At 56.4% G+C, this 25,898-nt stretch overlaps 2 protein-coding genes across 4 annotated transcripts; one reads left to right on the top strand and one right to left on the bottom strand.

Moving 5' to 3' along the window:
• The first annotated feature begins 202 nt into the window (after nt 1–202).
• ABCC10 (ATP binding cassette subfamily C member 10) lies at nt 203–20,697 on the top strand. 2 transcript variants are annotated; one of them, XM_022581969.2, is made up of 22 exons: nt 206–374; nt 621–792; nt 3,460–4,678; nt 5,820–6,047; nt 6,688–6,844; nt 7,073–7,182; nt 9,454–9,533; nt 10,160–10,331; nt 11,706–11,804; nt 12,217–12,406; nt 13,145–13,222; nt 13,378–13,572; nt 13,985–14,138; nt 14,333–14,522; nt 16,226–16,569; nt 16,880–17,049; nt 17,551–17,711; nt 17,997–18,250; nt 19,179–19,324; nt 19,421–19,518; nt 19,769–19,881; nt 20,207–20,697. In XM_022581969.2, the coding sequence occupies exons 2-22, from the start codon at nt 632–634 to the stop codon at nt 20,325–20,327; spliced, it is 4,440 nt and encodes a 1,479-aa protein (XP_022437677.2). In that variant the 5' UTR covers nt 206–374; nt 621–631; the 3' UTR covers nt 20,328–20,697. The 2 variants fall into 2 exon arrangements, 1 of the variants encoding a protein (XP_022437677.2); XR_002645768.2 differs by lacking the exon at nt 20,207–20,697 and having other exon boundaries at nt 203–374; nt 19,405–19,518.
• On the bottom strand, nt 20,227–25,346 carry DLK2 (delta like non-canonical Notch ligand 2). 2 transcript variants are annotated; one of them, XM_089918692.1, is made up of 6 exons: nt 25,176–25,346; nt 24,500–24,626; nt 24,161–24,224; nt 23,021–23,151; nt 22,410–22,554; nt 20,227–21,544 (listed from the first exon to the last, which is right to left on the bottom strand). In XM_089918692.1, exons 2-6 carry the CDS (start codon nt 24,573–24,575, stop codon nt 20,809–20,811), a joined length of 1,152 nt encoding a protein of 383 aa, XP_089774818.1. In that variant the 5' UTR covers nt 24,576–24,626; nt 25,176–25,346; the 3' UTR covers nt 20,227–20,808. The 2 variants fall into 2 exon arrangements, with proteins under 2 accessions (XP_089774818.1, XP_030615485.1); XM_030759625.2 differs by having other exon boundaries at nt 24,500–25,265.
• Between the last annotated feature and the right edge of the window lie 552 nt (nt 25,347–25,898).

Raw genomic sequence — 25,898 nt, 5'->3', positions numbered from 1 at the left:
GCAAGTGTCCTGAGAGGCAGCATAAGCGCGCCATAATACAAGGGGCTCGCCTCCGTAGAGAGAGAGGGAGGGGGAGGGGAGGCGGAGGGGAGAGAGAGATGCGCACGCGCACAGAAGCCCTGCAAAATTTGGGAGGTCATCCCGCCTCTAGGGGGTGCCACGCGAGCCTGGTCAGGGTCCCAAACCGGCAGCACGCTCTTTTGCTTCCACCAGTGCTGAGGATCTCGGGATCCGGTGGAAAAACAGCTTCTTCAGGTGATAGGTTCCAGATCTCTGGGGGCGGGGACGCAGGGAGTGGGAAAAGCGGAGCCCGGCTAGGTGACCAGTTCAGAAAGCCGCCTGCTCCTGGGAGCCAAACCAACTGTACTGCTGAGGTAACGCCAGAACGGGCGGTGTCTGGTTTCGGGGCGGCAGCAAGGGAAAGTCCCGCTTTGTGGGCGGGGTTGAAGGCGGGGAGGTCCGGCAGGGGACGCGCTGTCACTCTGCTCCATCCCCGCTTCCTGGTCAGCGTCCCGCCCCCTCTGGTGCCCGCTCCCTGCCTGCGCCTAGTACTTGGGAACGCGGATTCCTCTCTCTCTGGGAGGGTCCTTCCCTTCCTCCACCCTCTGCTTTCCTCTCAGGTGAGGCCTCCATGGAGCGGTTCCTGGCCCAGTTGTGCGGCACCAGCGCGTTGCAGCCGCTCCCTGTGTGGGAGGGGGACACCACCGGCCACTGCTTCACCCAGCTGGTGCTCAGCGCCCTGCCCCACGCGCTCCTCGCTGTGCTCAGTGCCTGCCACTGGGGCAACCCGAGGTGGGTAGAGACGGGTGCAAGAGATCTGTCCTTGTGTTCTTGCAGACCTCACTCGAAACCCACATCTCCGCGGAAGTGTAACCGAAATAGTGAGATCTCTGGAGTAGGGGGCAAAAGTAGAATAAAATGTGGGCATGACCACTCTGCGGCGTTGTGGCTGTTTGGGGCAAGTTACCTGGCTTCCCTGAGCCTCATAACATCGTTGGGAGATTTAACTTAGATAATGCATTTAAGCATATAGTGCAGTGCTTGGCACATTTTTAAAGGCCTGATGCATGGTAGAAATCATCACTTTTGTAGATTTTCAGATGCGCAAACACAGTTGTCATGAATTGGAGGCAAAAGCGGGTGAGCAATGTTTTTAAGCCAAAAAGGTTAACGTGTGATGAAGATGTTGGACCAGTTTCTCACCACTTCCACCTAGGAAACCTCAGTGTTTCTAGGCTAAGAAAAGCATATGTACTCGTTGGAGAGGAAGCAGTCGGTAGAAGAGAAGAGCAAAATCAGAACCTATTCCTTCCTGAATTTGGGGCTATAAGGTGTAGGTGCTAAACTCACCTTGATTTTGTACTTAGTTCCTGCATGTCTAGATATGGCTAAAGTTAATCTCACTCTGGCTACTGGTAAGGCAGGAGGAATGTCTGGTCTGTCTTTGGGAGTCCCTAGTCCAATGGACAGACTGTGTCCTTACCTAAGACGAGTTAGAGGATGATGAATCCCTTCCTTGTGTAGGAGAGGCTTCAGAATTGCTTGGTCTGGGAGGAATCCTGATTTGTCTCTTATGCAGAGACAAAAGGCTGGAGAGGATTAGTCAGCACAGAGTGACACTGACTAACTCAGAAGGATTATCTGTGGTCAGAGGAGTATCTTTTAAAAGTTGGCCTAGGGCTTCCCTGGTGGCGCAGTGGTTGAGAGTCCGCCTGCCGATGCAGGGGACACGGGTTCGTGCCCCGGTCCGGGAAGATCCCACATGCCGCGGAGCGGCTGGGCCCGTGAGCCGTGGCCGCTGAGCCAGCGCACCCGGAGCCTGTGCTCCGCAACGGGAGAGGCCACAGCAATGAGAGGCCCGAGTACCGAAAAAAAAAAAAAAGTTGGCCTAGTCCTTTGGGAACTCACAGTGTAAGGAGAAGGCAAGAAAGACCAACATGTAATCCACAGAAATTGTGGTTATCTCACTTCATTTAACAGATTTTTGCAAGTTGCTGAAAAGGTTTAGAGAGATCCAGAATCTCAGACAGGAAAGGACCTCAGAGGGCTTTGGGTCCAGACTCCTCACTGCTCACTGTGCTGATGAGGTAAATGAGATGCAGAGAAGGAAAGAGTCTTGCCTGAGTTCATAAAACTGGTTAATGGCCAGCTTGGAGCCAGTGTACCAGCCTCCAAGGGCTCACAATGTTCTTCTGTCCCCACATCTTAGAAAAAAGAATTATTAAAGGTTGACTTTTATCTGAATATAAACCCCTCCATATAACTGTGATCACTGAATTTTTTAAAAGAAACCCAAAACATTTTAACCTACAATTAAAATTTTCAGTAACCCAGCCCTACCAACAACAAAGGGAATACAGATTTATATGTTTTTATATGAACCTCTTCTTATATGAACCTTCAAGGTGTTCTGATATGTACTGTTGCAGGTGTGTTTTCCTGCACTTGAGTTTTTAAATAATTAATTAATTAATTATTGGGTCTTCATTGCTGCGCACAGGCTTTCTCTAATTGCGGCGAGCGGGGTCTACTCTTTGTTGTGGTGCGCGGGCTTCTCATTGCAGTGGCTTCTCTTGTCGCGGAGCACAGGCTCTAGGCACGCGGGCTTCAGTAGTTGTGGCACGCGGACTCAGTAGTTGTGGCTCGCGGGCTCTAGAACACAGGCTCAGTAGTTGTGGTGCACGGGCTTAGTTGCTCCACAGCATGTGGGATCTTCCCAGAGCAGGGCTCGAACCCGTGTCCCCTGCATGGGCAGGTGGATTCTTAACCACTGCCGCACCAGGGAAGCCCCCCTGTACTTGATTTTTAATGCAGGCAGATAACCCTTTTGTTTATTAAAAACGTTTTTTGCAAGCCAAGATGATACAAACAAAACTGAAAAGAGGTTTTTCTTCAGCTAATGGAGTCACAAAAATGATCCACACCATCTTCTACAGCCATTGGAGAAACAGAGAGTAGAATATTCTGAGGCTTCAGAAAATTTAGGCTATAGTGTTAGTGTATAGAAGCTGTATGTAAGTCAAATTTTTATCCATCTAATAGTGCTTCGGATGAATTTAAGGGTTATTTTATGTAGATACTTTTGTAAAAATGAAAACTCATCTCTTAGTTGTTATCTGTAAGAAAATTCAGATTTTTGGGGTTTTTTTTGTTTGTTCTTTGGTGTTTTTTGTAATTAGGGTCTTCATGTTCCGTACAACATTAACTCAGAATTTTTTATTTCTGTGGCAAAAGAATGACGAGAAATGGTATAGGTAGATGAGAAAAATGGGTTAGGTTAATCCAGGAAGATTTCCTGGGAGAAAAGACCCTGAGTTCCAGAGTAAAATGGGATGGAAATAAGGTATACAGGCAGGAAAGTGAGTTGATTCCCTCTAGGTAAGTGAGTTACTGGAGGTATGTCTGGGCCCTGAGTCAGCCACGATATGCCTCCTTTTCTCTTTTCCCCCTTGTCCCCAGGAATCCAGGTTACATCCCGCGCTGCAGTCCTGGCTGGCGGGTCCGACTTGCATCCTCCTTCCTGCTCTCCATTTTTCCACTGCTAGACCTCTTTCCAGTCGTTTTGCCACCAGGGGCAGGCCCAGGGCCCATAGGGCTAGAGGTGCTGGCCGGGGGCGTGGCAGCTGTGGCCTGGATCAGCCACAGCCTGGCCCTGTGGGTGTTGGCTCACTCCCCTCATGGCCGCTCCCGGGGGCCCTTGGCCTTGACTCTGCCTGCCTTCCTGCCAGCCCCAGCCCTAGTGCTGACCCTGCTATGGCACTGCCAGCGAGGCACACTTCTGCCTCCACTTCTCCCAGGGCCCCTCTCCCGCCTATGCCTTCTCATCCTGCAGCTGGCTGCACTCTTGGCCTATGGACTGGGCTGGGCAGTCCCTGGGCGGCCACAGGAACCCTGGGCCCAGGAGCCCCTTCTTTACGAGGGACAGGAACCCGAGGTAGCTGAAGATGGGGAGAGCTGGCTATCACGCTTTTCCTATGCCTGGCTGGCACCATTGCTGGCCCGTGGGGCCCGTGGAGAGCTCCAGCAGCCCCAGGACACTTGCCGCCTCCCCGACAGGCTGCACCCAACCTACCTAGCCCGTGTCTTCCAAGCACAATGGCAGGAGGGGACCCGAATGTGGAGGGCCCTGTATGGGGCCTTGGGGCAGCGCTACCTGGCACTTGGACTGCTGAAGCTGGTGGGGACCATGCTGGGATTCTCAGGACCCTTGCTACTGTCCCTACTAGTGGGCTTCCTGGAGGAGGGGCAGGAGCCACTAAGCAATGGCCTGCTCTATGCCCTGGGGCTGGCCGGTGGGGCCGTTCTGGGCGCTGTGCTGCAGAATCAGTATGGGTATGAGGTGCGGAAGGTGACACTTCAGGCACGGGGGGCTGTGCTGAACATCCTGTACCGAAAGGCTTTACAGCTGGGGCCCAGACGCCCTCCCACTGGGGAGATCCTGAACCTACTAGGCACCGACTCTGAGCGGCTGCTCAACTTTGCTGGGAGCTTCCACGAGGCCTGGGGCCTGCCCCTGCAGCTGGTCATTACCCTCTACCTGCTGCACCAGCAGGTGGATGTGGCCTTCGTGGGTGGTCTCATCCTGGCGCTGCTGCTGGTTCCCATCAACAAAGTGATTGCCACGCGAATCATGGCCAGCAACCAGGAGATGCTACAGCACAAGGATGCGCGGGTTAAGGTGAGGGGCTGTTTGGGGTCCCTCAGTCATCCAGAGTCCCCAGGTCCTCCCGTGCACTGTGCCTGAGAGAGTGAGTGTGATCTAGAAGTTGAGAGCTCAGACCGGAGAAAGACAGACATGGGTTCACATCCCAGCTCTACCACTTACTAGCTTAATCACTTCAGACAAGTCACTTAACCTCTTTGGGACTTCGTTTCCTCATCTGTAAAACGAGGATAATAATAGCTTGCCTCGTAACATAGTTGGAGATCGTATGAGATACTGCTTGGCAAGTACCAGTCACAAAGTAAGCACTAAGTAAGTGTAGCCTGTTCGTAATATTATAGTATTAGCTCGTGCAGCCCTAAGAGCAACCCTAGGAGGTGGGAAGTAACCTGTCTGGGGCCAAATGGGATTTTAGTGTTAGAGCCAGGACCCAGTCTCCCACCTCCTCATCTCAGGCACAGAGCACCCCACAACCGCATGTGAAGAGGCCTAGGAGAACCCCAGCTACCTCTTAGGGGTGGGCTGTGGGGAAAGGAGCAGGTCTGTCTCCTACCTGGGCCAACTCTAGGTGTGAGGGTCTGGCTGAGTCGTTCTGGGTTGTGCAGTGATTGTAGTACCTTTCCAGAGGGGATGGTGGGCTTAGGGGTCCATACAGCGTAGTTGTCAACCTCTTACTGGAATAGCTCCGAGTGCTAATGGGGAGGGGGGTGTCTCTGAAAGTTGGTTATGGCATGAGGCCTTTTCCCCTACCTATGACAGCTATTGACTAGTCTCCAGGGCCACCTGGGAAGGCTCCAGTGCCTCCCTGGCTTGCAGGCTGGGGATGTTTGAATGTTAGGATTCAAGGAGTTCCTCTGGCCCTTGCCCGTCTTGCCTGGCTCTGTCCTCTGCCTGACTCTGGGCTGTGGTGTGCCCTCCTACACCTGTATACTCCTATAGGAATAGTTCCCATACCACCCGACCCCCCCACCCTTTACTCTCCACCGCTTCATCTAGGAAGGTGGGAGGATTCCAGCTCCAACCTGCCCGCAGCTGGAGCATATGGGGGCTCAGAATACCTGACATCTTGTGCCAGGAGCCTGGGGGAGACTGAGCAGAGGAGGGCACACGCGAGCAGTGTCTCCACTTTGTACTGCTCTCTTGTCCCCACCCCTAGCTCGTGACAGAGCTGCTGAGTGGCATTCGTGTCATCAAGTTCTTCGGGTGGGAGCAGGCGCTGAGGGCCCGTGTAGAGGCCTGCCGAGCTCGAGAGCTGGGGCGACTCTGGGTCATCAAGTACCTGGATGCAGCCTGTGTGTACCTGTGGGCTGCCCTGCCAGTCGTCATCTCCATCGTCATCTTCATCACCTATGTCCTCATGGGGCACCAGCTCACTGCCACCAAGGTGAGGACCAGGAGGGGAGGGGACAGCTGTAGGAATGCATGGGAGAGAAGCAGCAGCACGGAGACTGCAGTGGAGTGAGGGGTGGACTGGGGCCTTCAGTGCTGGCTGGGAAGGAGGGATGGAGGGTCCCTGGCTGCCTTATCCTTTCCCAACCAAGGAGAAATTCTCTGAAGGGACTTTTCATCTGGGGCCTCGGATATACAACCCTTCCCTCTGCGAAGGAATTCCTTTCTTTCCTCTCCTCTTCCTGTCCTACTTCTGGTTAGGTCCCCTTATCCTCATTCTGATGGCCTTGGAGGAAAAGTTCACGATCCAGTGCAAGGTGGATCCAGTGCTGGGTATAGCCAGGTGATGTTGCTGCTTGGAAATTCTGAGAAGGTCTCAGAGTGAGCTAGGTGTGTGTGCTTATCAGGGAGCAACCTGGATCCCTGGAGGAGTATCTGGAATTTCTGGGATTCTTGGACTGGCCACCTCTGCCACCTCTAACCCAAGATTGTCCAGCAAACTCCTCAGTTTTGCTGCTGCCCTGTTTTCCCCTCCACAGACCTGTCTGCAGGGCCACCCATAGAGCAGGCCTTCAGATAATTCCCGAGCTTCAGGTGATGCTCCAACCCTTCCCCCCACCTTCGACCCCACTTAGGTGTTCACGGCCCTGGCACTGGTGCACATGCTTATTCTACCCCTCAACAACTTCCCTTGGGTGATCAATGGCCTCCTGGAGGCCAAAGTGTCCCTGGACCGGATCCAGCGTTTCCTCGACCTTCCCAACCACAACCCCCAGGCCTGCTACAGCCCAGGTAATGGGAAGCTGGAGGGCAGAACCTGGCACAGGGGAGGAGGGAACTGTAGCCCCTTGGTTGCTGTACACAGATGCTGCCAAGAGGAGCCAGAGGCAGCAGAATTTAGGCAGGGCAGGTGGCCATTTCCTGGGGGAGAATCCTCAGACCAAGACTGAGGCTGAATTAGCCCTGGGCAGGTAGATTGTGGATTAGAAGCCCAAGCTGAGTGGCTTCTTCCTTGTTCAGATCCTCCGACAGAGCCATCTACAGCCTTGGAGCTACATGAAGCCCTCTTCTCCTGGGACCCAGTTGGAACCAGCCAGGACACCTTCATCAGTCATCTCGAAGTGAAGAAGGTTGGTTGGTCAGACACCCTAGCAGAATCCCCGGACTGACGAGGGACATGCAAGCTCAGTGACCGATAAACAAGGACAGAGCCAATCATAGCAAGATGGCCCAGTGGCTCTAATTACTGAGGGAAGGACCAGAGAGGTTTTGGTGAGCAGGTTCTCATTGGAGAGGAGATGATACCTTATCTCTGAATGTCAGTTTTCTAACACACAGCCACTTCAGAGCAGTCACATCTCTCCCTGGTCACCAGACAATTCACATCTACCCAGTCCAGTCCAACAATTGCATTTTTCTCTCCGTGTCCCTCAGGGGCTGTTGAGTTCAGAACAGACTTCAGAACTTATCCAGCATCTTCCCCAGGCTAGGGACCTCTGGGAGAGGCCCAGCAGCACCTGCTCAGAAGGATTTTGAAAATGGTATAGATAATCCTGTATTTAGCCTGGTGAAAAGGAATCACACCCTGTGACTCACACCCTGGCATACATCATCAAAGAAGCACTTGAAAGAACATTCCTGGCAGGACAGCAACTCCTCTTCACCGAGTCCTGAGTTTTCACTCTCCCCTGACCCGTGTCCAACCCTTTGCCCCACAGCTCAACCCAGCGTCCTCCAGTGGAGCCTGAACTGCCTCTGCCGCATTTGGCTCATGTTTCTGGCTTGGGCTGAACGTTTTGTTTTTCCTCTTAGTTCAGGCAAGACAAGCCTGGAATTTTTGAAAGGAATTTTACTAATGTGTCAGTTGGGGCTGTTTTGGATATAAGTCATAGAAACCCACTGGAGCTAGCTTAAGCCAACAAGAATTTGTAAGAAGGATATAGAGGTGAATTGCGGAATCCACAGGCAAGCACGTGGGCAGATCACAGCAGCAGCCCAGAGCCAGGCCTTGACTCGCCGAGCAGCTCCTTCCGTCTGCTTTTCTTTCTGTATCTGCCTCATTCTTCTCTCTCTGTGGACCTGCTCTCCACTGAGCAGAAGACAGGCCTGCAGAGAGCCCTTCCACTTACAGGCCACAGCCAGAAAGAGGGAGGCTTCCCAGGGAAGGGTCTCAGGTTGGTCTGGTGTCCGCTCGAAGATAGGCTAACCCTGGCTGGCAGTGTGGGACATCACAGACAGAGCTGCTAGGAGCCCCACCTGTTTCTTTTTTTTTTTTTTTTTTTTTTTTTGCGGTACACGGGCCTCTCACTGTTGTGGCCTCTCCCGTTGCGGAGCACAGCTCCAGACGCGCAGGCTCAGCGGCACATGGCTCACAGGCCCAGCCGCTCTGCAGCACGTGGGATCTTCCCGGACCGGGGTACGAACCCGCGTCCCCTGCATCGGCAGGCGGACTCTCAACCGCTGCGCCACCAGGGAAGCCCCCACCTGTTTCTATGGAAGGAATTTTTTTCCATTGTGTACAAAGCGATAGCTCCATGAATATATGTTACAACTAAGCAAGGAAGGGAGCACAGAGAATTTTAAACTGCAAATCACAGAAATGGGTACCTGTGCAAAACATTGTTTTTGCCCTGAGCTATTAGAAATCTAGCTGCAGGGACCTCCCAGGTGGCGCAGTAGCTAAGACTGCCTGCCAGTGCAGGGGACACGGGTTCGAGCCCTGGTCCAGGAAGATCCCACATGTGGCGGAGCAGCTAAGCCCGTGCGCCACAACTACTGAGCCTGCTCTCTACAGCCCGCGAGCCACAACTACTGAGCCTGTGAGCCACAACTACAGAAGCCCGCACGCCTAGAGCCCATGCTCCGCAACAAGAGAAGACACCGCAATGAGAAGCCCGCACAGCACAACGAAGAGTAGCCCCCTCTCACCGCAACTAGAGAAGGCGCAAGCACAGCGACGAAGACCCAATGCAGCCAAAAATATATAAATAAACTTATTATAAAAAAGAAAAAAAAAAGAAATCTAGCTGCAGGTGGAGTTAGCCAGCCCAGCATCCGGGCCCCAAAGCCTGGAGTCCTTCCTTCCCCTCACCACATCCTGGGTCGCCTGCCTCAGAGCTTTCCTTGGAAGTTCTCGGGCAGTTTTCCTCCCGTGCTCTCTGGCACACTGCTGCTCTCCAAAGGCCCTTCACACAGTGAAACTGATGCTTCTCTGAGCGGAGAATAAAACACCCTACTCCCCTGGGGCCACACAGCATCTGTCACTGAGGCACAGCTCAGCCTGTGGGGTGGAGAATTCTTTCCCTCCAGGCTAACTGGGGCCTAGAGAGAAGCCTCCATGGGATGATTGCTATCCCAGGGCCTCAGGAGGGAGACCTGACACTTGTGTGGCTTCCTTGCAGGGTATGCTGGTGGGCATCGTGGGGAAGGTGGGCTGCGGGAAGAGCTCACTGCTGGCTGCCATCGCGGGAGAGCTGCACAGGTAAGCAGCTTCCAGTGCCCCGTGTCCTCAGCTCTGCCCTTCATCAGCACTTTCCTGGCCCCTGCTACATGGTGGACACCTTTTTAGAGGCCACAGGATGCCAGGATGAGCAAGACATGGTCCCTTTCTTGGGAGAGTTTTCAGTCTGTAAAGGGGAAGGAAGTGAAAGCGGGTTCTCAAAACCATCACACGGAGTGTTAGAAGTGCTGTAATAGTGAGTGAAGAAATATATGGAAACAGCCAGCATCAGCTACTCTCTCAGAAAGTGCGCTTGTGCACGGGAGGGATCCAGGGAGGAGCAGAGGTGTGAGGGAGGGCCTTCTTATTTCGCGGTGAGAATGAATGAGTGCAGGGTGGTGGCCACACTCTCTTCTGAGCACATCGACATACGACGGCTGCTTGGCTGCGGCCAAAGAGCAGTTTCTTCCCTTCCCAGTCCAGAGTGAGCCTCCAGCCTCATTAGGATCCCTCGACCTCAGTGGCTGCCGATCTAGAGAGCCATGTGACATGGAGCGGGACCCCGTGTAAAAGACAGCAATCTGGAGAGGCTTCCAGAGGCAGGGGCTGGGCAGAAAGGGGACCAGCGGGGAGCCAGCCTCCCATGCTGCTGGCCTGGCTCTCTGCAGGCTGCGGGGGCGGGTGGCAGTGTGGGGGCTGTCCAGAGGCTTCGGCCTGGCCACCCAGGAACCCTGGATCCAGTTTGCCACCATCCGAGACAACATCCTCTTTGGGAAGATGTTTGATGCCCAGCTGTACAAGGAAGTGCTGGAAGCCTGTGCCCTCAACGATGACCTCAGCGTGAGTGCCTGGCCGCCCACTTCCCCGCGTCCCTAACACCGCAGGTCAGAGACTTGCTTCTCTGGGAGGGGGTTGCTTGTACTCAGGCATCATTTACCCAGGACTGGCCATCAGGCTTTGATCCTCCCAGAGTGTCCAGCTTCTGCACAGGGCCTGGGGGGTGGGGTGGAGACTGGGTGTTCCACACAGCAGCCGAGGGAACCCTGCAGCCTTTGGGACTAGGGGAGGGTTTCCTATGAGGCTTAGCTCTCTGTAGGTCTGGCTGATGGTCTGATTCAAGAGGCCTTCTCCCACCTCCCACTGGAAGAGTCAAGGTTATTCTAGAGAAGTCTGGCAAGCCCATCAGACCCCCCACATCCAGAATGCTAAATTTAAGGGGGATGAGAGTCCAGCTCTCTCCCGTGACTTTCCCACCCAACCCCCATATCCCCTGCAGGATTGTCATCAGCACAACCCTGTCCAGGTAGATGTGGAACTTCCCTGGAGAGGAGGACCTTTGACTCCAACCATGGAGCACCTTATGTCCACTTATCATTTGTTTCTACATCAGGCATTTCCCAAATGTCTCCTGGGTACTGGGAGCTGTTCTGGGTACTAAGAAAAATGAATCACAAAGCTTTTCCCTCAGGGGAGCCACCATCTGGTCGACCACAGGTGCTTCCTCTGGTATGGGGACCCCTTAGCTAGGGAGACCTCTCCCAAGGCCACAGGATACCTCTTCCAAGGCTCGGGATACCTTCCTTCTCTAAAAACCTAGGAAAGTTTCACTTTGAACTTGGCCATCTTCATCCTTGCCTGTTAAAAAGGCAGGGTAGTGAGTGTGACGGAGTGGTTAAGGATCTACATTCATGTCCTGCCCTTTACTAGCTGTGGAATGACCTTGGGCATGGTACTTACTCTGAGCTTTGGTCTCATCTGTGAAAATGAAATAATGTCAACTTCATAAAGTTGCCGTGGGGGTCAGATGAGATGATGCCTGTAATGTGCTCAGCACATAGAAAGTGTTCAACAGGGGACTTCCCTGGCAGTCCAGTTGTTAAGACTCCGCGCTTCCACTGCAGGAGCCACGGGTTCGATCCCAGGTCGGGGAACTAAGATTCTGCATGCTGCGTGGCGCAGCCAGAAAAACAAAAAGAGGAAAGCTTATTAAAAATTCCTCAAGAAAAAAAAGAAGAAAAACGTGTTCAACAAATGCTCTTTTTTGTTGGAGTTGTGGTTTGTCCCCTCTGGCTCACATACCCCAAAGTCAAGTCCAGTCTCCTCAAGTTCCCTGGCTCTCTGACCCCCGCCATCTCTTCCCTGCAGAGGGATAGGAAATGGGGTGGAAAGTATTGGGGGGCTCGCTGACCAACACTGCGGGGCCTGTCCTGTCAGATCCTGCCTGCTGGGGACCAGACAGAGGTGGGGGAGAAGGGTGTGACCCTCAGCGGAGGACAGCGGGCCCGGATTGCCCTTGCTCGTGCCGTGTACCAGGTAAGTTGAAGATGGGGGAGCCCGGAGCCTCAGGAGCTTCGCTGGGGAGGGGGCAGTGTGGGGATATTTTCATAGGCATCCGGTTTCTTCCCTCCCCCCCCCATACTCCTAAGGTGTTGGTCCCTTGGCCATCCCATCCCCCTTTTGTAGATTGAAGGCAGAATTAAAGGCTCTTTAAAAAGCATTATGTGGCTTGAGGCACTGGGACCCAGCAAAACTGAACACTGGCCCTGGGGCACTGGCCTTGCATAACTGGAGGGAAGTCCACCCTCTGGTCTCACCACCTTCTTTACTGCTGTAGCCCCAGAGTTCCTCTCAACCGTATTCCGGGATGGCCTCAAGATCACGTCCTAGGAGAGGTCTGGGTTCTGGCCAGAGGACTTGATATCCGTGATGCCCCCACCCTCCCTAGGAGAAGGAGCTCTATCTCCTCGATGACCCTCTGGCCGCCGTGGATGCGGACGTGGCCAACCACCTGCTGCACAGGTGCATCCTGGGAGTGTTGAGCCACACCACGCGGCTGCTGTGCACCCACCGCACCGAGTACCTGGAGAGGGCTGACGTGGTGCTGCTGATGGAGGCTGGGCGCCTCATCCAAGCTGGTAATGTGGGCCACCAGGGTGGGAGCCCGGCTGAGCGAGGGAGCCATCTGCTCGGGTGCGACAGATGGATTGTCAAGTGCAGACTCTGCCACCCCCTCTGTGTGTGATCTGGGCCCCGTCATACTTCTGTCTAATGGGAGACCCTCTTCTGCCTTCACAAAACTGGTGTGAGGAACAGAGAGCAGGAGGGAAAGGAGCCTTGTGGCTTTGTGACGCAGGCTTTGTGACTGGGAGCTTTGGGAACTTAGAGGCCCAGGATCTCAGAGAACAGTTGGATGTCCTCGGAGAAAGGAAAGCAGTCAGGTTTAGAACAATCATTTTATTTAAAAACAAATAAACAGAAACTCTGATGGATTATTATCCAGAGGGACATGACCATTGGCACGTTCAGTGGAGAGAAACAGGAGCAGATGAGGCTCCACCAGCGGGTTAGGAGTTCCAGGAAGCATGAGGAGAAAGCCCAGCGGTAGTGAGCGGTGCCTCTGGACAGGGTTCTCACAGGTGGCCGTGACTCTCCTCCCAGGGGTGAACATTTTCTGTCTGTGCTGATCGGACACCAGACACAGAGGGATGGACTTGATGGTCCTGCTCAGGGTCTGCGGGTCCAGGGCACAGCCCTGCTAGGGTAGGTCAGGGAGGGGGTCCAAAGAGCATGGGAGGTGGATTGGCTCACATGTCTAGAAAGGCATAGAATATACCCAGGAGAGCCCCCTCCTAATCTCCCCTGCTGCCTTCCAGGGCCCCCTTCTGAGATCCTACCATTGGTACAAGCTGCCCCCAAAACCTGGGCTGAGGATGGACAAGAGTCTGACCCAGGTACGGCCCGGGGTGAGAGGAAAGAGCCTGCTCTTCGCCACCACACTTGTAGGGAGATGTTTCTAGGAAGCTTGCCTGCCCCTGAAAACACTAAGGTTTTCAACTGTCATCCTGTAAGCTTAATACCCCCCCGCCCACCTCTCTGATTCTCACAGTCACAGCCCAATCAGTACAGAACCCAGAGAAAACAAAGGAGGGCCTGGAGGTGGAGGAGAGCACGTCTGGCCGCCTGCTGCAGGAAGAAAGCAAGAAGGAGGGCGCCGTGGCCTTCCACGTGTACCGTGCATACTGGAGGGCCGTGGGCTGGGGCCTGGCCCTCGCCATCCTCTTCTCTCTGCTCCTCATGCAAGGTAAGAGTAAACCCTGCAGGCCTTCATCCCACCCCCAGCCCTGTCGCCTAGGTCCCCATCACATCCATCACCTTGTACTAATCACTACAAAGCCCAGACACTCAACCATGTGTGGGCGGCAGCTGGGACTAGAGACATGTCCCCAGTTCTGAGGGTCCCAGGGGCCGGGAGCCGGGGGGGAGCAGGGATGCTCCGTAGCCTTCTTCTGATCTGCCCCCAAGGCTGACTCCCGTTCTGCGGATTCAAGATCACACTCTCCCCAGAGTTGAAGGGTGATGGGCCCAGGAAAGAAGTGCACACTGGGGAGGACATAAGGTGGGGATGGCTGGGGAGGAGGGTAGAAACGGGGCTGTCTGAATAGAAAGAAGAAGATGAGCTGTCTGGCAGCTTTCTCCTTCCCACCCCCACCCAGCAACCAGGAATTCGGCTGACTGGTGGCTCGCCCACTGGATCGCTCAGCTGAAGGCAGCCAAGAATAGCTCCCAGGAGGCGCCAGCTCCCACCAGCCTGGGCTCCGCAGGGCCACTGTCTGCCCAGTTGCTCCTCTTCTTCCCCGGAAGCCTCTAGTGAGTGGCTGGGGCCGGGAGCAGGCCTGGGGCTCTCAGAGTGGTTGCCAGGCAGGGAGTGAGTTGGGGGGCTGGTGTTCCAGGGCCTGTGTCTCCTGGAGGGTGGGGAGCAGTGGCGTTGGGAGGGGCCGTGGGGAAGGGACCCCTGAGTGGCCCCACTTTTGGTTACCCACAGCCCCCTCCCCACCACCCAGCACCTCAGTGTTCCCACTGCCCAAAGCTGCCCCCAATGGCTCCTCAGACATCCGCTTTTACCTCACCGTGTATGCGACCATTGCTGGCGTCAACTCCCTCTGCACCCTTCTCCGGGCAGTGCTCTTTGCAGCGGGCACCCTCCGAGCAGCCGCCACCCTGCACCGCCGCCTGCTGAGTCGAGTCCTCATGGTGAGGGGATGGGAGGGTGGGGGTGGCATGGGGGGCCCTTCCCGGTACCTGGGCTCCATCAGGGGCCTGTCCCCACTCCTGGTGCTCAGGAGAAAACAGCCCCTCACAGATGGGTGCAGCACTTGAGACCTGGAGAGGCCAAGAGCAGAGCAGCTGCCTGGGTTCAAGCCCAATTACTTAGGCCTATAGCTTTCTCATCTATAAAGTGGGGAGAAGAGAATCTTCCTCAGATTTACTTCCGGCGCAGAGGACTGAATTAATCACCCCTGAGTTCATGTGAGATCCCTTTTTAATTTTATGTATTGATCCATTCCTATTTACCTGCAAACCCTGTTTTCGTTTCCTCTGCTTTCCTTGATAAGCAGCCATCCTGGGTGTGTTTAATATGTATCTTTTTGGCTTTTTGCAAAATGCCTGTGTTTTGTGTGCCCATAGTTTCACAAATGACATTCCTTTTCTCACAGTTTTTACTTAGAGTCTTTCTGAGGTCCATCCCTGTTGCTGTGTGTATATATAGTCTGTTGCTTGCCCCATAGGTCATTATAAGGATTAATCAGTACATCGAAAGTGCTTGGGATATAGTACCTGGCATATACTAAGTGCCCAATTACAATTATTATTACCGATGTTGTTATTATTACGAAGCTCTTTTTTTGTCTGTTATCTTATTAGGGCCTCATCATAACCCTGTGAGGTGGGTACTATTATCCTCCTTTTACAGATGAGGAAACAGGCTCTGAGAGTGTGTGCAACCTGGGCAAGGCTAGTTCTGTGGCCGTGAACCCAGGACATGTGGGTCTTTCCCTTGCCTTTCCAGGAGCAGCTACCCATTGTCTGCCCACATCTTCAGGCTGTGAAGGAATTAATTTCTCATAAGCTGGCTTTAGGAAATGCTTCAGCAAGCCTTTTGACCTAGTGCCCTGCCTTAAGATAGGACTGATCCCCAAGTAAAGGCAGAGAGTTGGGGGACAGGGAAGGTAGAGAAAGGGAAAGGGTCTTTGAGACCGTACCTCCCAATAGTAAGTAGTCTAAGTAGCTAGCAGTTACCAAGCACCTGCTCTGTGGCAGGCAGACCCTACTAAGCTCCTGACTGCTGTCTGTGGCTTCAGTCCTGCTGTCAGCCCCGGGAGGTACAGTTTCATTACTATCCCCCTTTTTGAGATGAGGGACAGGGGCCTTGAGGAGATGAAGCCCTCTTACGTGGGGTCTCACATCTGGTAAGTGGCAGGGCTGGAATCCAAGAAGCAGTCTGACTCCGGAGCCTGAGCGCTTGACCATGGGACAGTGTGGACTTTGACTGCCGCCCTCCCCACTCTGTCCCGCCCCAGGCAATCAGGATGTTCCTCCTAACATCTAACTAAATCTCACTCATGGCCTGAAGACTCCATCTTCTGAAAAGAGATTAGCTACCTGCCCTTGAAAGGGGGGTAGGCACGCCTAGCACAGAAGTAGAGGGGTGGCCCGCCTGGCCTCTCAGGGCCCCCGCTAGCCAGAGGGATGGGAGAGACTGTCTCTTTCCCACCTGGGGTATTCTTCCTCTAAGCTCCTCCAGCCCCGCCTCAGTGCCCCCAAACTCTGGGGACACTTTACTCCTTTCCTCTTCTCTACCTTGGGCCTTTCCCCCCATCCCACCTCCCCCGGGGGCTGCCTCCATGGCTTCTCCGCTGGCCCCTGCCCTGGCCCACCCACACCCCTCCTCCCAGGCACCGGTGACTTTCTTCGACTCCACGCCCACGGGCCGGGTCCTCAACCGCTTTTCCTCCGACGTGGCCTGTGCGGATGACAGCCTGCCCTTCATCCTCAACATCCTCCTGGCCAACGCAGCAGGCCTGCTGGGCCTCCTGGCTGTGCTGGGCTCTGGCCTGCCCTGGCTGCTGCTGCTGCTGCCGCCTTTGAGCCTCATCCACTACCGCATGCAGCGCCACTACAGGGCCTCCTCGAGGGAGCTGCGGCGCCTGGGCAGCCTCACCCTCTCTCCTCTCTACACCCACCTGGCCGACACCTTGGCGGGCCTCCCTGTGCTCCGGGCCACTGGGACCACCTACAGGTGTGTGAGGTCCGCCTCCTCCAACCAGTGCGAGGGGGGTGAGGTGCTGGGGGGAGGGGGGACCCCTGAGAAGGAGGGGGTCGGGTCTCAGTCTCCTGAGAAGGGAAGGGTGGGTGAGGGCATAGGGGGAAGAGGAAAGAAACAGAAAAGGGGGAGAGTGACGCTGAGCAGACCCCTACGAGAGAGCACATTGGCTCTTCTGTACCACTGAGGTGCAGCCCGTGGGCGTGCAGGTCAGCTCCGAGGAGGAGGCATCCTACGGGCAGGGCGTCTGGGCAGGTCCGTGCAGCTGTGGTGTGGCTTCCCCCAGGTTTGAGGAGGAGAACCAGAGACTCCTGGAGCTAAACCAGAGGTGCCAGTTCGCTGCCAGCGCCACGATGCAGTGGCTGGACATTCGGCTACAGTTAATGGGGGCTGCAGTGGTCAGCGCCATCGCAGGCATTGCCCTGGTGCAGCACCAGCAGGGCCTCGCCAACCCAGGTGCCGCCCCGGGACCCTTCACTCTCACCTCAGAAGTCTGTTACTCCCAGCACCTGCCCCAGACCTCTCCCTGCACTGCCCCTACAGCCCCAAGCATTTTCACCTCCCAGCCGGGGTTCCCCGTGAGGATATGTTGTCATTCTCATCACCCGCATTTTAGAGTTGAGGAAACTGAGTCTCAAGGAGTCACTCACCCCGGTGGTCGTGGATCTGGGACTAGTCAAGTCTTCTGATCTCCGCCCCTCCCTGCTCACTCGTCCTCAGCACTTAGCAACTGGCCCTAGCCCACCTGCCTTCCACCCGTCCTCCCTCGTAGCCTTTCCACTCTGCTGCAGCCAGCCTCCTGTGGGCCTGGGCTGGCTCCTGCATCTTCTTCCGTCAGTGCCAGCTTCCTCTAAATGCCCACGGTCCACAGCTCAGGGTTCGCCCGTTCTCCCCAGCCATCCCCACACACGTCCCAGCGTCCAAGCCTCCCCCGGCGATTGTGTTCCCTTCCCCCAGGACTCGTGGGCCTGTCACTGTCCTACGCCCTGTCCCTGACGGGCCTGCTCTCCGGCTTGGTGAGCAGCTTCACACAGACAGAAGCCATGATGGTGAGCGTCGAGCGGCTGGAGGAATACTCCTGTGACCTGCCCCAGGAGCCCCAGGGCCAGCGGCCGCAGGTAGCCTGCGCCCTCACCCCAGCCTGGGTGCTGGAACCCTGAAGGATCCTCCTGACGGCCCCAGTCTCTCCCCCAGTTCCTTTCCTTGTGCCCCTCACCATTTTTTCTCTGCTCCTGTACCGTCCCCTGTGATCTCCCTGATTTTTGTGTCCATCCCCCCATCACTCCTCGTTTCCCCCACCTCTCCTCTCACGGCATCCACCCCTCATTCCTCTCCCTTCCACTCTCCTCATTCCTCCCCGTCTCACCCATCTCCCTCCCTCTCCCACCCACGGACCCCACCAGCTGGGCATTGGCTGGCTGAGCCAGGGGAGCGTGGAGTTCCAGGATGTGGTGTTGGTGTACCGGCCAGGGCTGCCCAATGCCCTGGATGGGGTGACCTTCTACGTGCAGCCTGGAGAGAAGCTGGGCATCGTGGGCCGCACGGGCTCTGGCAAGTCTTCCCTGTTGTTGGTGCTCTTTCGGCTGCTAGAGCCCAGTTCTGGGCGAGTGCTGCTGGACGGCGTGGACACCAGCCAGCTGGAGCTGGCCGAGCTCAGGTCTGGGGGAGGGAGGAGAGGGGACCAGACTACTGGCACTTAGAGGAAGGCCCAGTTAGGAAGGCTTTATATAAACTCAGGGCAGACAGGGTTGATCAGGTGAGACGGAGGATGGGACAAGCAGGCGAGGATAGTGAGCTGCCAGTGCTCAGGTCGGGGTTCATAGCTGTGGTCCTAAGGTTTTCACCTTCCCAGGTTCACCTTGTACTTCCCAGCATACACCTTCCGCTCTAGACCACCAGTCACTGCCTCCTGAATCAGAGCCTCCCAGGTGCTGTGACCTTGGGCTTGGCAGGCGGTGCTTGGAACAGCTGGAGACCTGGGCCAGTTTCCTCTGGCCACGAGGGGTCTCATCTGGAGCTAAACACCCCTCCCAACCACGTTGCCCTAGTATCATTTTTTCTGAGTTCCATGATGTGGAAAAAGGTAGGGATGCTCTGTCCTAAAGCCCATTACTGATCCCAGGCCCTGGCCCTGGCCTTCCTGCCTTCTCTTCTAACCTGTGGTGGCCATAGGTTGACCATATGGCTCCTCAGGACCCAATTTCAGGCCTGCTTCCAACCTTGAAGCATCCCCTACCCAGTCATTCCTTGGTCCCCTCTGGTCATTCTTTGCCATCCACTGCTGTCCCGTGATTGGAGTCAGTACCATACTGTTTAGCTCGTGCTTGTTCTGTTTTGCCCCTCAGTGAGATGTAAGCTCCTTAAGGGCAGAGTCTAGGCCTTTGGTTCCTTTGGTATTCCTCATAGCACTGGCACAGTTCTAGGTACATGGCTGACCAAGCGGGGAACAGGACGGGGGTTATGTTCAGGTCTTATCCCCAAGCTTTTCTGAAGGGCTGGACCTATAGCTAAAACCTGTGCTGGGAGCAGAAGTGGCCACATCTCCAGCCAAGACCCCCATGTCCTGTCCCATCCTCATCCCCCAGATCCCAGCTGGCAATCATCCCCCAGGAGCCCTTTTTGTTCAGTGGAACTGTTCGGGAAAACCTGGACCCCCGGGGTCTGTACGAGGACAGGGCCCTGTGGCAGGCCCTGGAGCAGTGCCACCTGAGTGAGGTGATCATATCTCTGGGTGAGTTCTCGGTCCTATCCTGCGTGGTGGCAGGAGTGAGCGGGGAGGGGTTGAGGGAGGCTCAGAACCCAGGGATGAAGGTGCCGCGCTTCGCAGGTGGCCTGGATGGTGAGCTGGGCGAGGGGGGCCGGAGCTTGTCTCTGGGGCAGAGGCAGCTGCTGTGTCTGGCCAGGGCTCTCCTCACAGATGCCAAGGTAAGACAGACAAGAGGAGGGGGCATTCGAGAGGGCCGGGAAGAAGGCAGGGGACGTGTGAGAGGTGGGGGGTGAGGAAGTGGACTGGGGAGAGGTCTCAAGGGACCTAGTTAGTTTTTCTTTTAGAGCTGGAGGTGGGGAGCTGTGGGCTGGCCTGCGCCAGACCAGGAGGCGGGGGCTGGGGCTTATGTAGCAGCCACGGCTGACCCTCTTCTCCCTCCTCCCTGCTCATCCTCTCCACATGGTCCAGATCTTGTGTATCGATGAGGCCACAGCAAGCGTGGACCAGAAGACAGACCAGCTGCTCCAGCAGACCATCTGTAAACGCTTTGCCAGCAAGACAGTGCTGACCATCGCCCACAGGTGTGTAGGCATCCAGAGTGAGAATCTAACCAGGGGCTAAGGTGTCATGGACCCATAGCCTCCCTTCCTTTCAGAAACCCCAGGGGTCAGGGCTCTAGAGATTCCAACCCCCATGAATCTCAGCTCCGTGTTCTCCAGGCACCAACCCAGGCCCTTTGTAGCGCATTGTCTGAGGGAGCCTGCAGCCCCTCCCCTAGCACAGAGCCAGGGGCTGAAGCCTGTGGGGCAGGCTGGTGCTGTCCAGAGGAGAAGAGGAGGGAAAGCAGGTCAGCTTTCTCTAGGGCGTTGTCCTGCATCCCCACGCTGACCACCCTCTCCCACGCAGGCTCAACACGATCCTGAACTCAGACCGGGTGCTGGTTCTGCAAGCCGGGAGGGTGGCGGAGCTGGACTCCCCCGCCGTCCTGCGCAGCCAGCCCCACTCGCTGTTCCAGCAGCTGCTGTAGAGCAGCCGGCAGGGAGCCCGCTCCCCTCCCTGAGGGCCCCGAGTCCCCGCGCCACAGGGCCTTCCTCTGTCCTACCCACTGCTGCCTGGCACAGGGGGGCCTGCCGCCTGTTTACACCCTTCTGTGGCTCTACCTCTCTCTCACCTCCGCAGAGGGGAAAAGGGTACCCTGGGTTCCTCTTTACAAACCACTCCTTCTCGGGGGCAGAGTCCCGCGGCTTCCCCAGAAGCAGGCCTCTGCTCTGGCCCTCTTGCATCTGGGACTCCAGGCGGATTTTTTCTGACAAAGGAGCCCACATGCACTTCCATAGTTTTATTTGATAAAGTTCCATCTTACACTCTGTATTAAAAAAATAATATTTCTGGCGTGAGGCTGAGGTCCCTCAGTGTTGGGTATCCCAGCTGAGGGGTGGCGAGAAAGGGCCAATCCACTCTGAGCGGCAGAGGAGGCGAAGGAGGGGGCAGGAAAGCCCCCACCTCCATCACAGGGCTGTGGTCTTCCCAGGCTCAGGGGGCAAGTCAGGCGGCAGGGGGAGCCCTGCCGACAGCATGCTAACCTGACACTCCTGGTCCTGGCGCGCCGGGACATAGTGTGGGGCAGGGTAGCAACAGGGTCCAGGGGGGCAGACACCCCGGCGCCAGGCCCTCAGGGTCAGCAACACCGTGGACAGGACCAGAGCGGCAGTGACAGCCCCAAACAGCACTACGGCCACCAGGCTAGACTCGCCCAGCCTGGCCTCTTGCCTCCGCACTACCTCCTTCACGGAGATGCGCAGCAGACCGGCGCCCCCGCTGTGGGGAACAGGCCCCGTGGCAGGTACCACCACAGCCAAGGTGGGCCCTGGGGGGATGTCCGCTATGGTGGCGGGATCTGGGACGGGTAAGACTAGCTCACAAGTCTTGCCACCATAGCCACTTGGGCAGAGACAGTCAAAGTCGTGGACCCGGTCCCGACAGCGGGCCCCTCTCTGGCATGGGTGGCTGGCACAGTCATCCAGGTTGATGGTGCAGAAGCGCCCAGCAAAGCCCTCAGGGCAGAGGCAGGAGAAGCGGTTGATGCCGTCCAGGCAGGTGGCGCCGTTAGCACAAGGCCGCATCAGACAGTCGTCCACGTTCACCTCGCAGCGGGCACCCACAAAGCCCGCCAAGCAGCGGCATGTGAAGTTGAGGGCGAAGCCCTGGTCGTCCTGGCACTGCCCACCATTCCGGCACGGGGAGCTGAGTGGGGTGGGGGAGGGCATTTTACCGACTGCCATCTGCAGGGTAGCCCGGGTCGACATTCTGATCACTGCCACCACTACCACCCCCCTTCTAGGTATGTCACCTTGAGCCACTTTTCTGTGAGCCTCAAATGCCTCATTTTAAAACTAGGATTAGAGGAATTCCCTGGTGATCCAGTGGTTAGGACTGTGCTTTCACTGCCAAGGGCCTACGTTCGATCCCTGGTTGAGGAACTAAGATCCCACAAGCTGCACAGCACGGCCAACAAATAAATAAATAAAAGTGTTAGAAGAAATTTTAAAATAAATAAGTTTAAAAAATATATAAAAATGGGATAAGAGCAGTACCCAGCTTCCCAAATGGTAAGGGTTAGATGAGATAATCCAGGGTCAAGCAAGTAGCAGAGGGCCTGGCCCCAAAGCAAGGCTCAAGGCAAGTGTACAGTTATTATCCACGCAGGCTCTCAGGCTTGACGTGGAAATGAGGAAGAGTCCAGACCTGTAGGCTATTTCCCCATTCACCACGAGGCATAAGGCTGCTGTGTGGAACAACTTTAGGGGCTGCGTGCCACCCTTCCTGGGAGGATGAGGGGAGTCCTAGGCCCTCAGCCTCCCCACCCAGGGGAGTCACACATTGATGTGTTACACCTCCAGCCCCTGTAGATTTTTGTCGTTGGAGAAATGGTTCACATGGTACCAAAAAAGTTGAGAAACCCTACAGATACTCTGACAGACTGGGTTTTATCTTCGAGTACCCCTGTGTGGGACTTCTGACTGTCAGCCCTAACACTGCCCCACCATCCTCTCAACAGTCCTCTCTCCTCCATCACCAGATCCTCATCTAACCTGGGGCCAGCACTCACCCTGCCTGCTCACAGGGTCCGGCCTTGCGCTCACAGTCACGCCCGTAGAAACCCGGTGGGCACACACAGTGGTACTTGCCGCCCCCGTCATATACGCACTGGCCTCCGTTCCGGCAGGGGGACTGTGTGGTACAGATGTGCTCATCTGGAGAGGAGACCAGGAGGGCTCGGGGTTAGCCCCTCATGTCTGGCACCCGGACCTGCCCAGGCCCCACCCAAAGTTCTGTGAGTGTGGCTCATACTACAATCCCAGCCCGGGCTGGTACAGTGTAGTGGGGGAAAACAACAACACTGAATTTGGAGTCGGGAGGCACTCAGCCCTGGCCCTGTTAGTCTGTCTCAAAGTGCCTTTGGGCAAGTTGTATCTTGTCTGTAGATCTCAGTTTCCTCATCTGTGATATGAGTACAGTTTTCTGCAGGTGTCTTGCCTACCACATAGGGTTGTGTTTAGGACCAGTTCAGACAACAGATAGGTATAAAGTCTAAAATTATAAGCTACCATATATTTTCGGGTTTGAGCCAGACACAAGAGGCGCTCAATAAATAAGGATGGACGTTCTCCCAAGACACATGGGGTCCCCAGACAACAGCTACCCTCTCTACTCCCCTACCTTTGTCACAGAACTTGCCTGCCCAGCCACTGTGACAGATGCACTGCCAGGGCTGGTGGCAGGTACCATGCTGGCAGCCAGGCATCCTCACACAGCGCTCACAGTGCAGCCCCTCCCAGCCTGGGTCACACCTGATGGGGAGAAGCATAGGGTCAGGGCTCTGGGTAGAAGGATGTGAAGAAATGGAGGAGGCAAGATCAGAGCTTCTAGAAAACAGACAAATATGACAGCCCCCAAGTGAAAGCAGGCCTATCCCAGGTTGATATAGGGCTGTGCAGGGTCACGGGACACATACATGGTATCAGACCATCAGACACCAGCATTCAAGTCCTGGTTCTGCACTTTGTCTAACCTTTCTGAGCCTCAGTTTTTTCACCTGTAAACTAGGGATACACCTGGCAGGGATGTGTGGAGGAGGAAATTACGATGATGTCTGTAAGTGCTCCCAGCACAACTCCTGGCATGTCTGAGGTGCTTAGAAACATTTTTTTTAAAAGAGTGACCTTGAAAGGTCATCAGGACTATCTTCCTACCCTGATTCCAGGGCAAAGGCCTGCTCTACTTCGGAGAGTCCCAAGCACCCTCAGCCCCTCCAGGACCTTGCCCTGTCAGCTCATTTCCTTATGACCAGACACTCCTTTCCTCCTGCTGCAGAATTTGCCCAACCCCACCCCACTGAGTCAATTACTCAAATTCATCAGAAAAGACTCTCGTAAGCGCTTCTCCCCAGCAACCCTTGCAACAGCCTTTCTTTTCCAGGCTAAACCAATTCTATTTATGTCTTTCCTTTATCTCCCCTTTTCCTTATGGCTCCCACTCTCCACACTCCCTCAAGCTTCGGGTCTTTCTCCTGGTATCTTGAAGAGGAATGTTGCAGAATGCCTGGTTGGGAGAGTGAAGTGGGGAGCCATAGGCTAGAAGAAGCAAAGGAGAGGCAAGGCAAAGGGGAACTGGGGAGGAGTAAGCACAGGGTGAAGGGCTGGCCTTCTGCCCTGTGTACCATGTGCACGAGGGGATGGGGAGAGAGCAGTAGAGTCTTAAGCCCCTAGACATTCTGCTCTGGGGCTTGAGCTGGTTGTGGGTGTGGAGGCCCGGGAAATGTGGAGCACAGCGTTTGGGAGCATGTGCTCGGAGAGGTACCTGCAGGAGCCATCAGGCGCACAGCAGCCATGGGCCAGGTCACAGTGGGAGCTGCAGTCATCAGCTGAAAGAGATTGATGTGAGAGGAGTGATCCCGGGGTCAGCGCTCAGCTGCCTGAGATGCGGGGCTAGGGAGAGGATGCAGGGTCCCAGTAATTGGGTGGACTCAGCTCTGGGACAGGGCAGAACAGAGACTCATCCCATTCCAAAGGGATGTCCTGGGTGTCGCCAACCCCGCGGGTCGGAGCGCCTGCAGTGCCATCTCTGGCCGGCAGAGGTCAACGTGCAAGCGAGGGACAGCCGGACAGGGACGCGACCTGAGCCCAGGGGAGCGCTCACCTCGGGCAGGCTTTACGGGTGCCCCCAGGATGCACAACAGGCACACGAGATGTAGGCAGCGGCAGCCGCTGGGCATGGTCAGCCCCGGCCCCGGGAGGGACAGACGGACCGCCAGACGTGCTGACACCTGTGGGACGGCACAGGCTGGGAGGCGGCCGGACGCGGAGATAGCGGCACAGATTCCGGTTCCGAGTGATAACGAGCCGAGAGGGGAGAGGGGCATCCAGACAGAAAAAAGCGGTGGGGGCAGCGGAGGGCGGGGGCTGGGAAGGTCTGAGCAGACGAGGGGATTGGAGACAGGAACCGGGAGCGGGCTCTGTAGGAAGGAGTTGAAAGATGGGCAGCGCAGAGCGAGGTCAGGACACTGGAAGGGCCGGGGAACGCAGTCGGACGGAGAGGGACATGGAACAGCGCCGAGGGGCGTCCTCGAGCACGGGGGCGACTAGGGGGCTGGTTCCCGGCAGCGAGCTGTCTCTGCCCCCCACCTCCGACTCCCCGCAGGACTTGCTCCCGCATCCCCTTCCTACCTCCACGGCACTCGGCTCGGCCGCGGCGCGGGGCCTGGGCACCCCAGAACGCCCCCAGCCCAGCGCGCCCCTGCCCTCGCGGTCCTCACCTCGGGCTGGGAGGCGGCGCGCCCCGGGGCGCAGAGCGAGGCCGGATCCGACGGACTCACCTGAAGGGCTGGGCCGGGGCGCTGGACCGCCCTTAGCGGGTCGCGGGGCCAGGCGCCCAGGCGGCTGCCATGCGAGCCAGCGCTGGGGAATCTGGGGCTCAAGGCGACCCCGAGCGGCGGCAGCGGCGGCTCTTCGCACGCGCTCAGGCCGCCTGCCAGGCGCGGCGTGTGCCGGCGGAGCCCGCCCCCCCCTTCCCCTCCCGGCCCGTAGCCGGCCCGCCCCACACCCGCCCGCGCCCGGCGCCCACCCCCGGCGACGCACCGCGCACCCCCGCCCAGGCGCTCACCCTTCCTCTGGGCCTCGCGCTCTCCTGGGACCCCACCCTCCGCAGCCGCCCGACCTCTCCGCACCTCGCTCTCCCTGATGGGAGGAGGAAATTATGGGAGTCTAAATGGGAGCAGACTGTAAAGGGTCGGCCAAATGTGCACAGCCGTTATTCTCCATCTCACATCTCCGCTTTCGTGACCCGCACTGCTCACCCCACGCCCCATCTCTGCTCTCACCAGCCCGCTTCCCATCACGCTTCTCATATATATCCCATGCACGTTCAGGGCATATTTGCCGCTCCTGGCCCTCCTCCTGTCACCAGCCCACGCCTCCTCCATTTGTAAATCCTACATCACCTGCTTAATCTGTCTGCTCCCCTCCTCCTCCGCCCCGTCCGCTTCTTTCCCCCCTCATTGCCAACCACAGCCTTCCAGGATCGATCCGTGCCTAAGTAT

The sequence above is a fragment of the Delphinapterus leucas genome, chromosome 10, assembly GCF_059928025.1.
Source record: "Delphinapterus leucas isolate spDelLeu-1000000601 "Yukka" chromosome 10, BTC_Dleu_Yukka2, whole genome shotgun sequence".
Lineage (NCBI taxonomy): Eukaryota > Metazoa > Chordata > Mammalia > Artiodactyla > Monodontidae > Delphinapterus > Delphinapterus leucas.
This window is presented reverse-complemented; position numbering and strand designations above follow the sequence as displayed.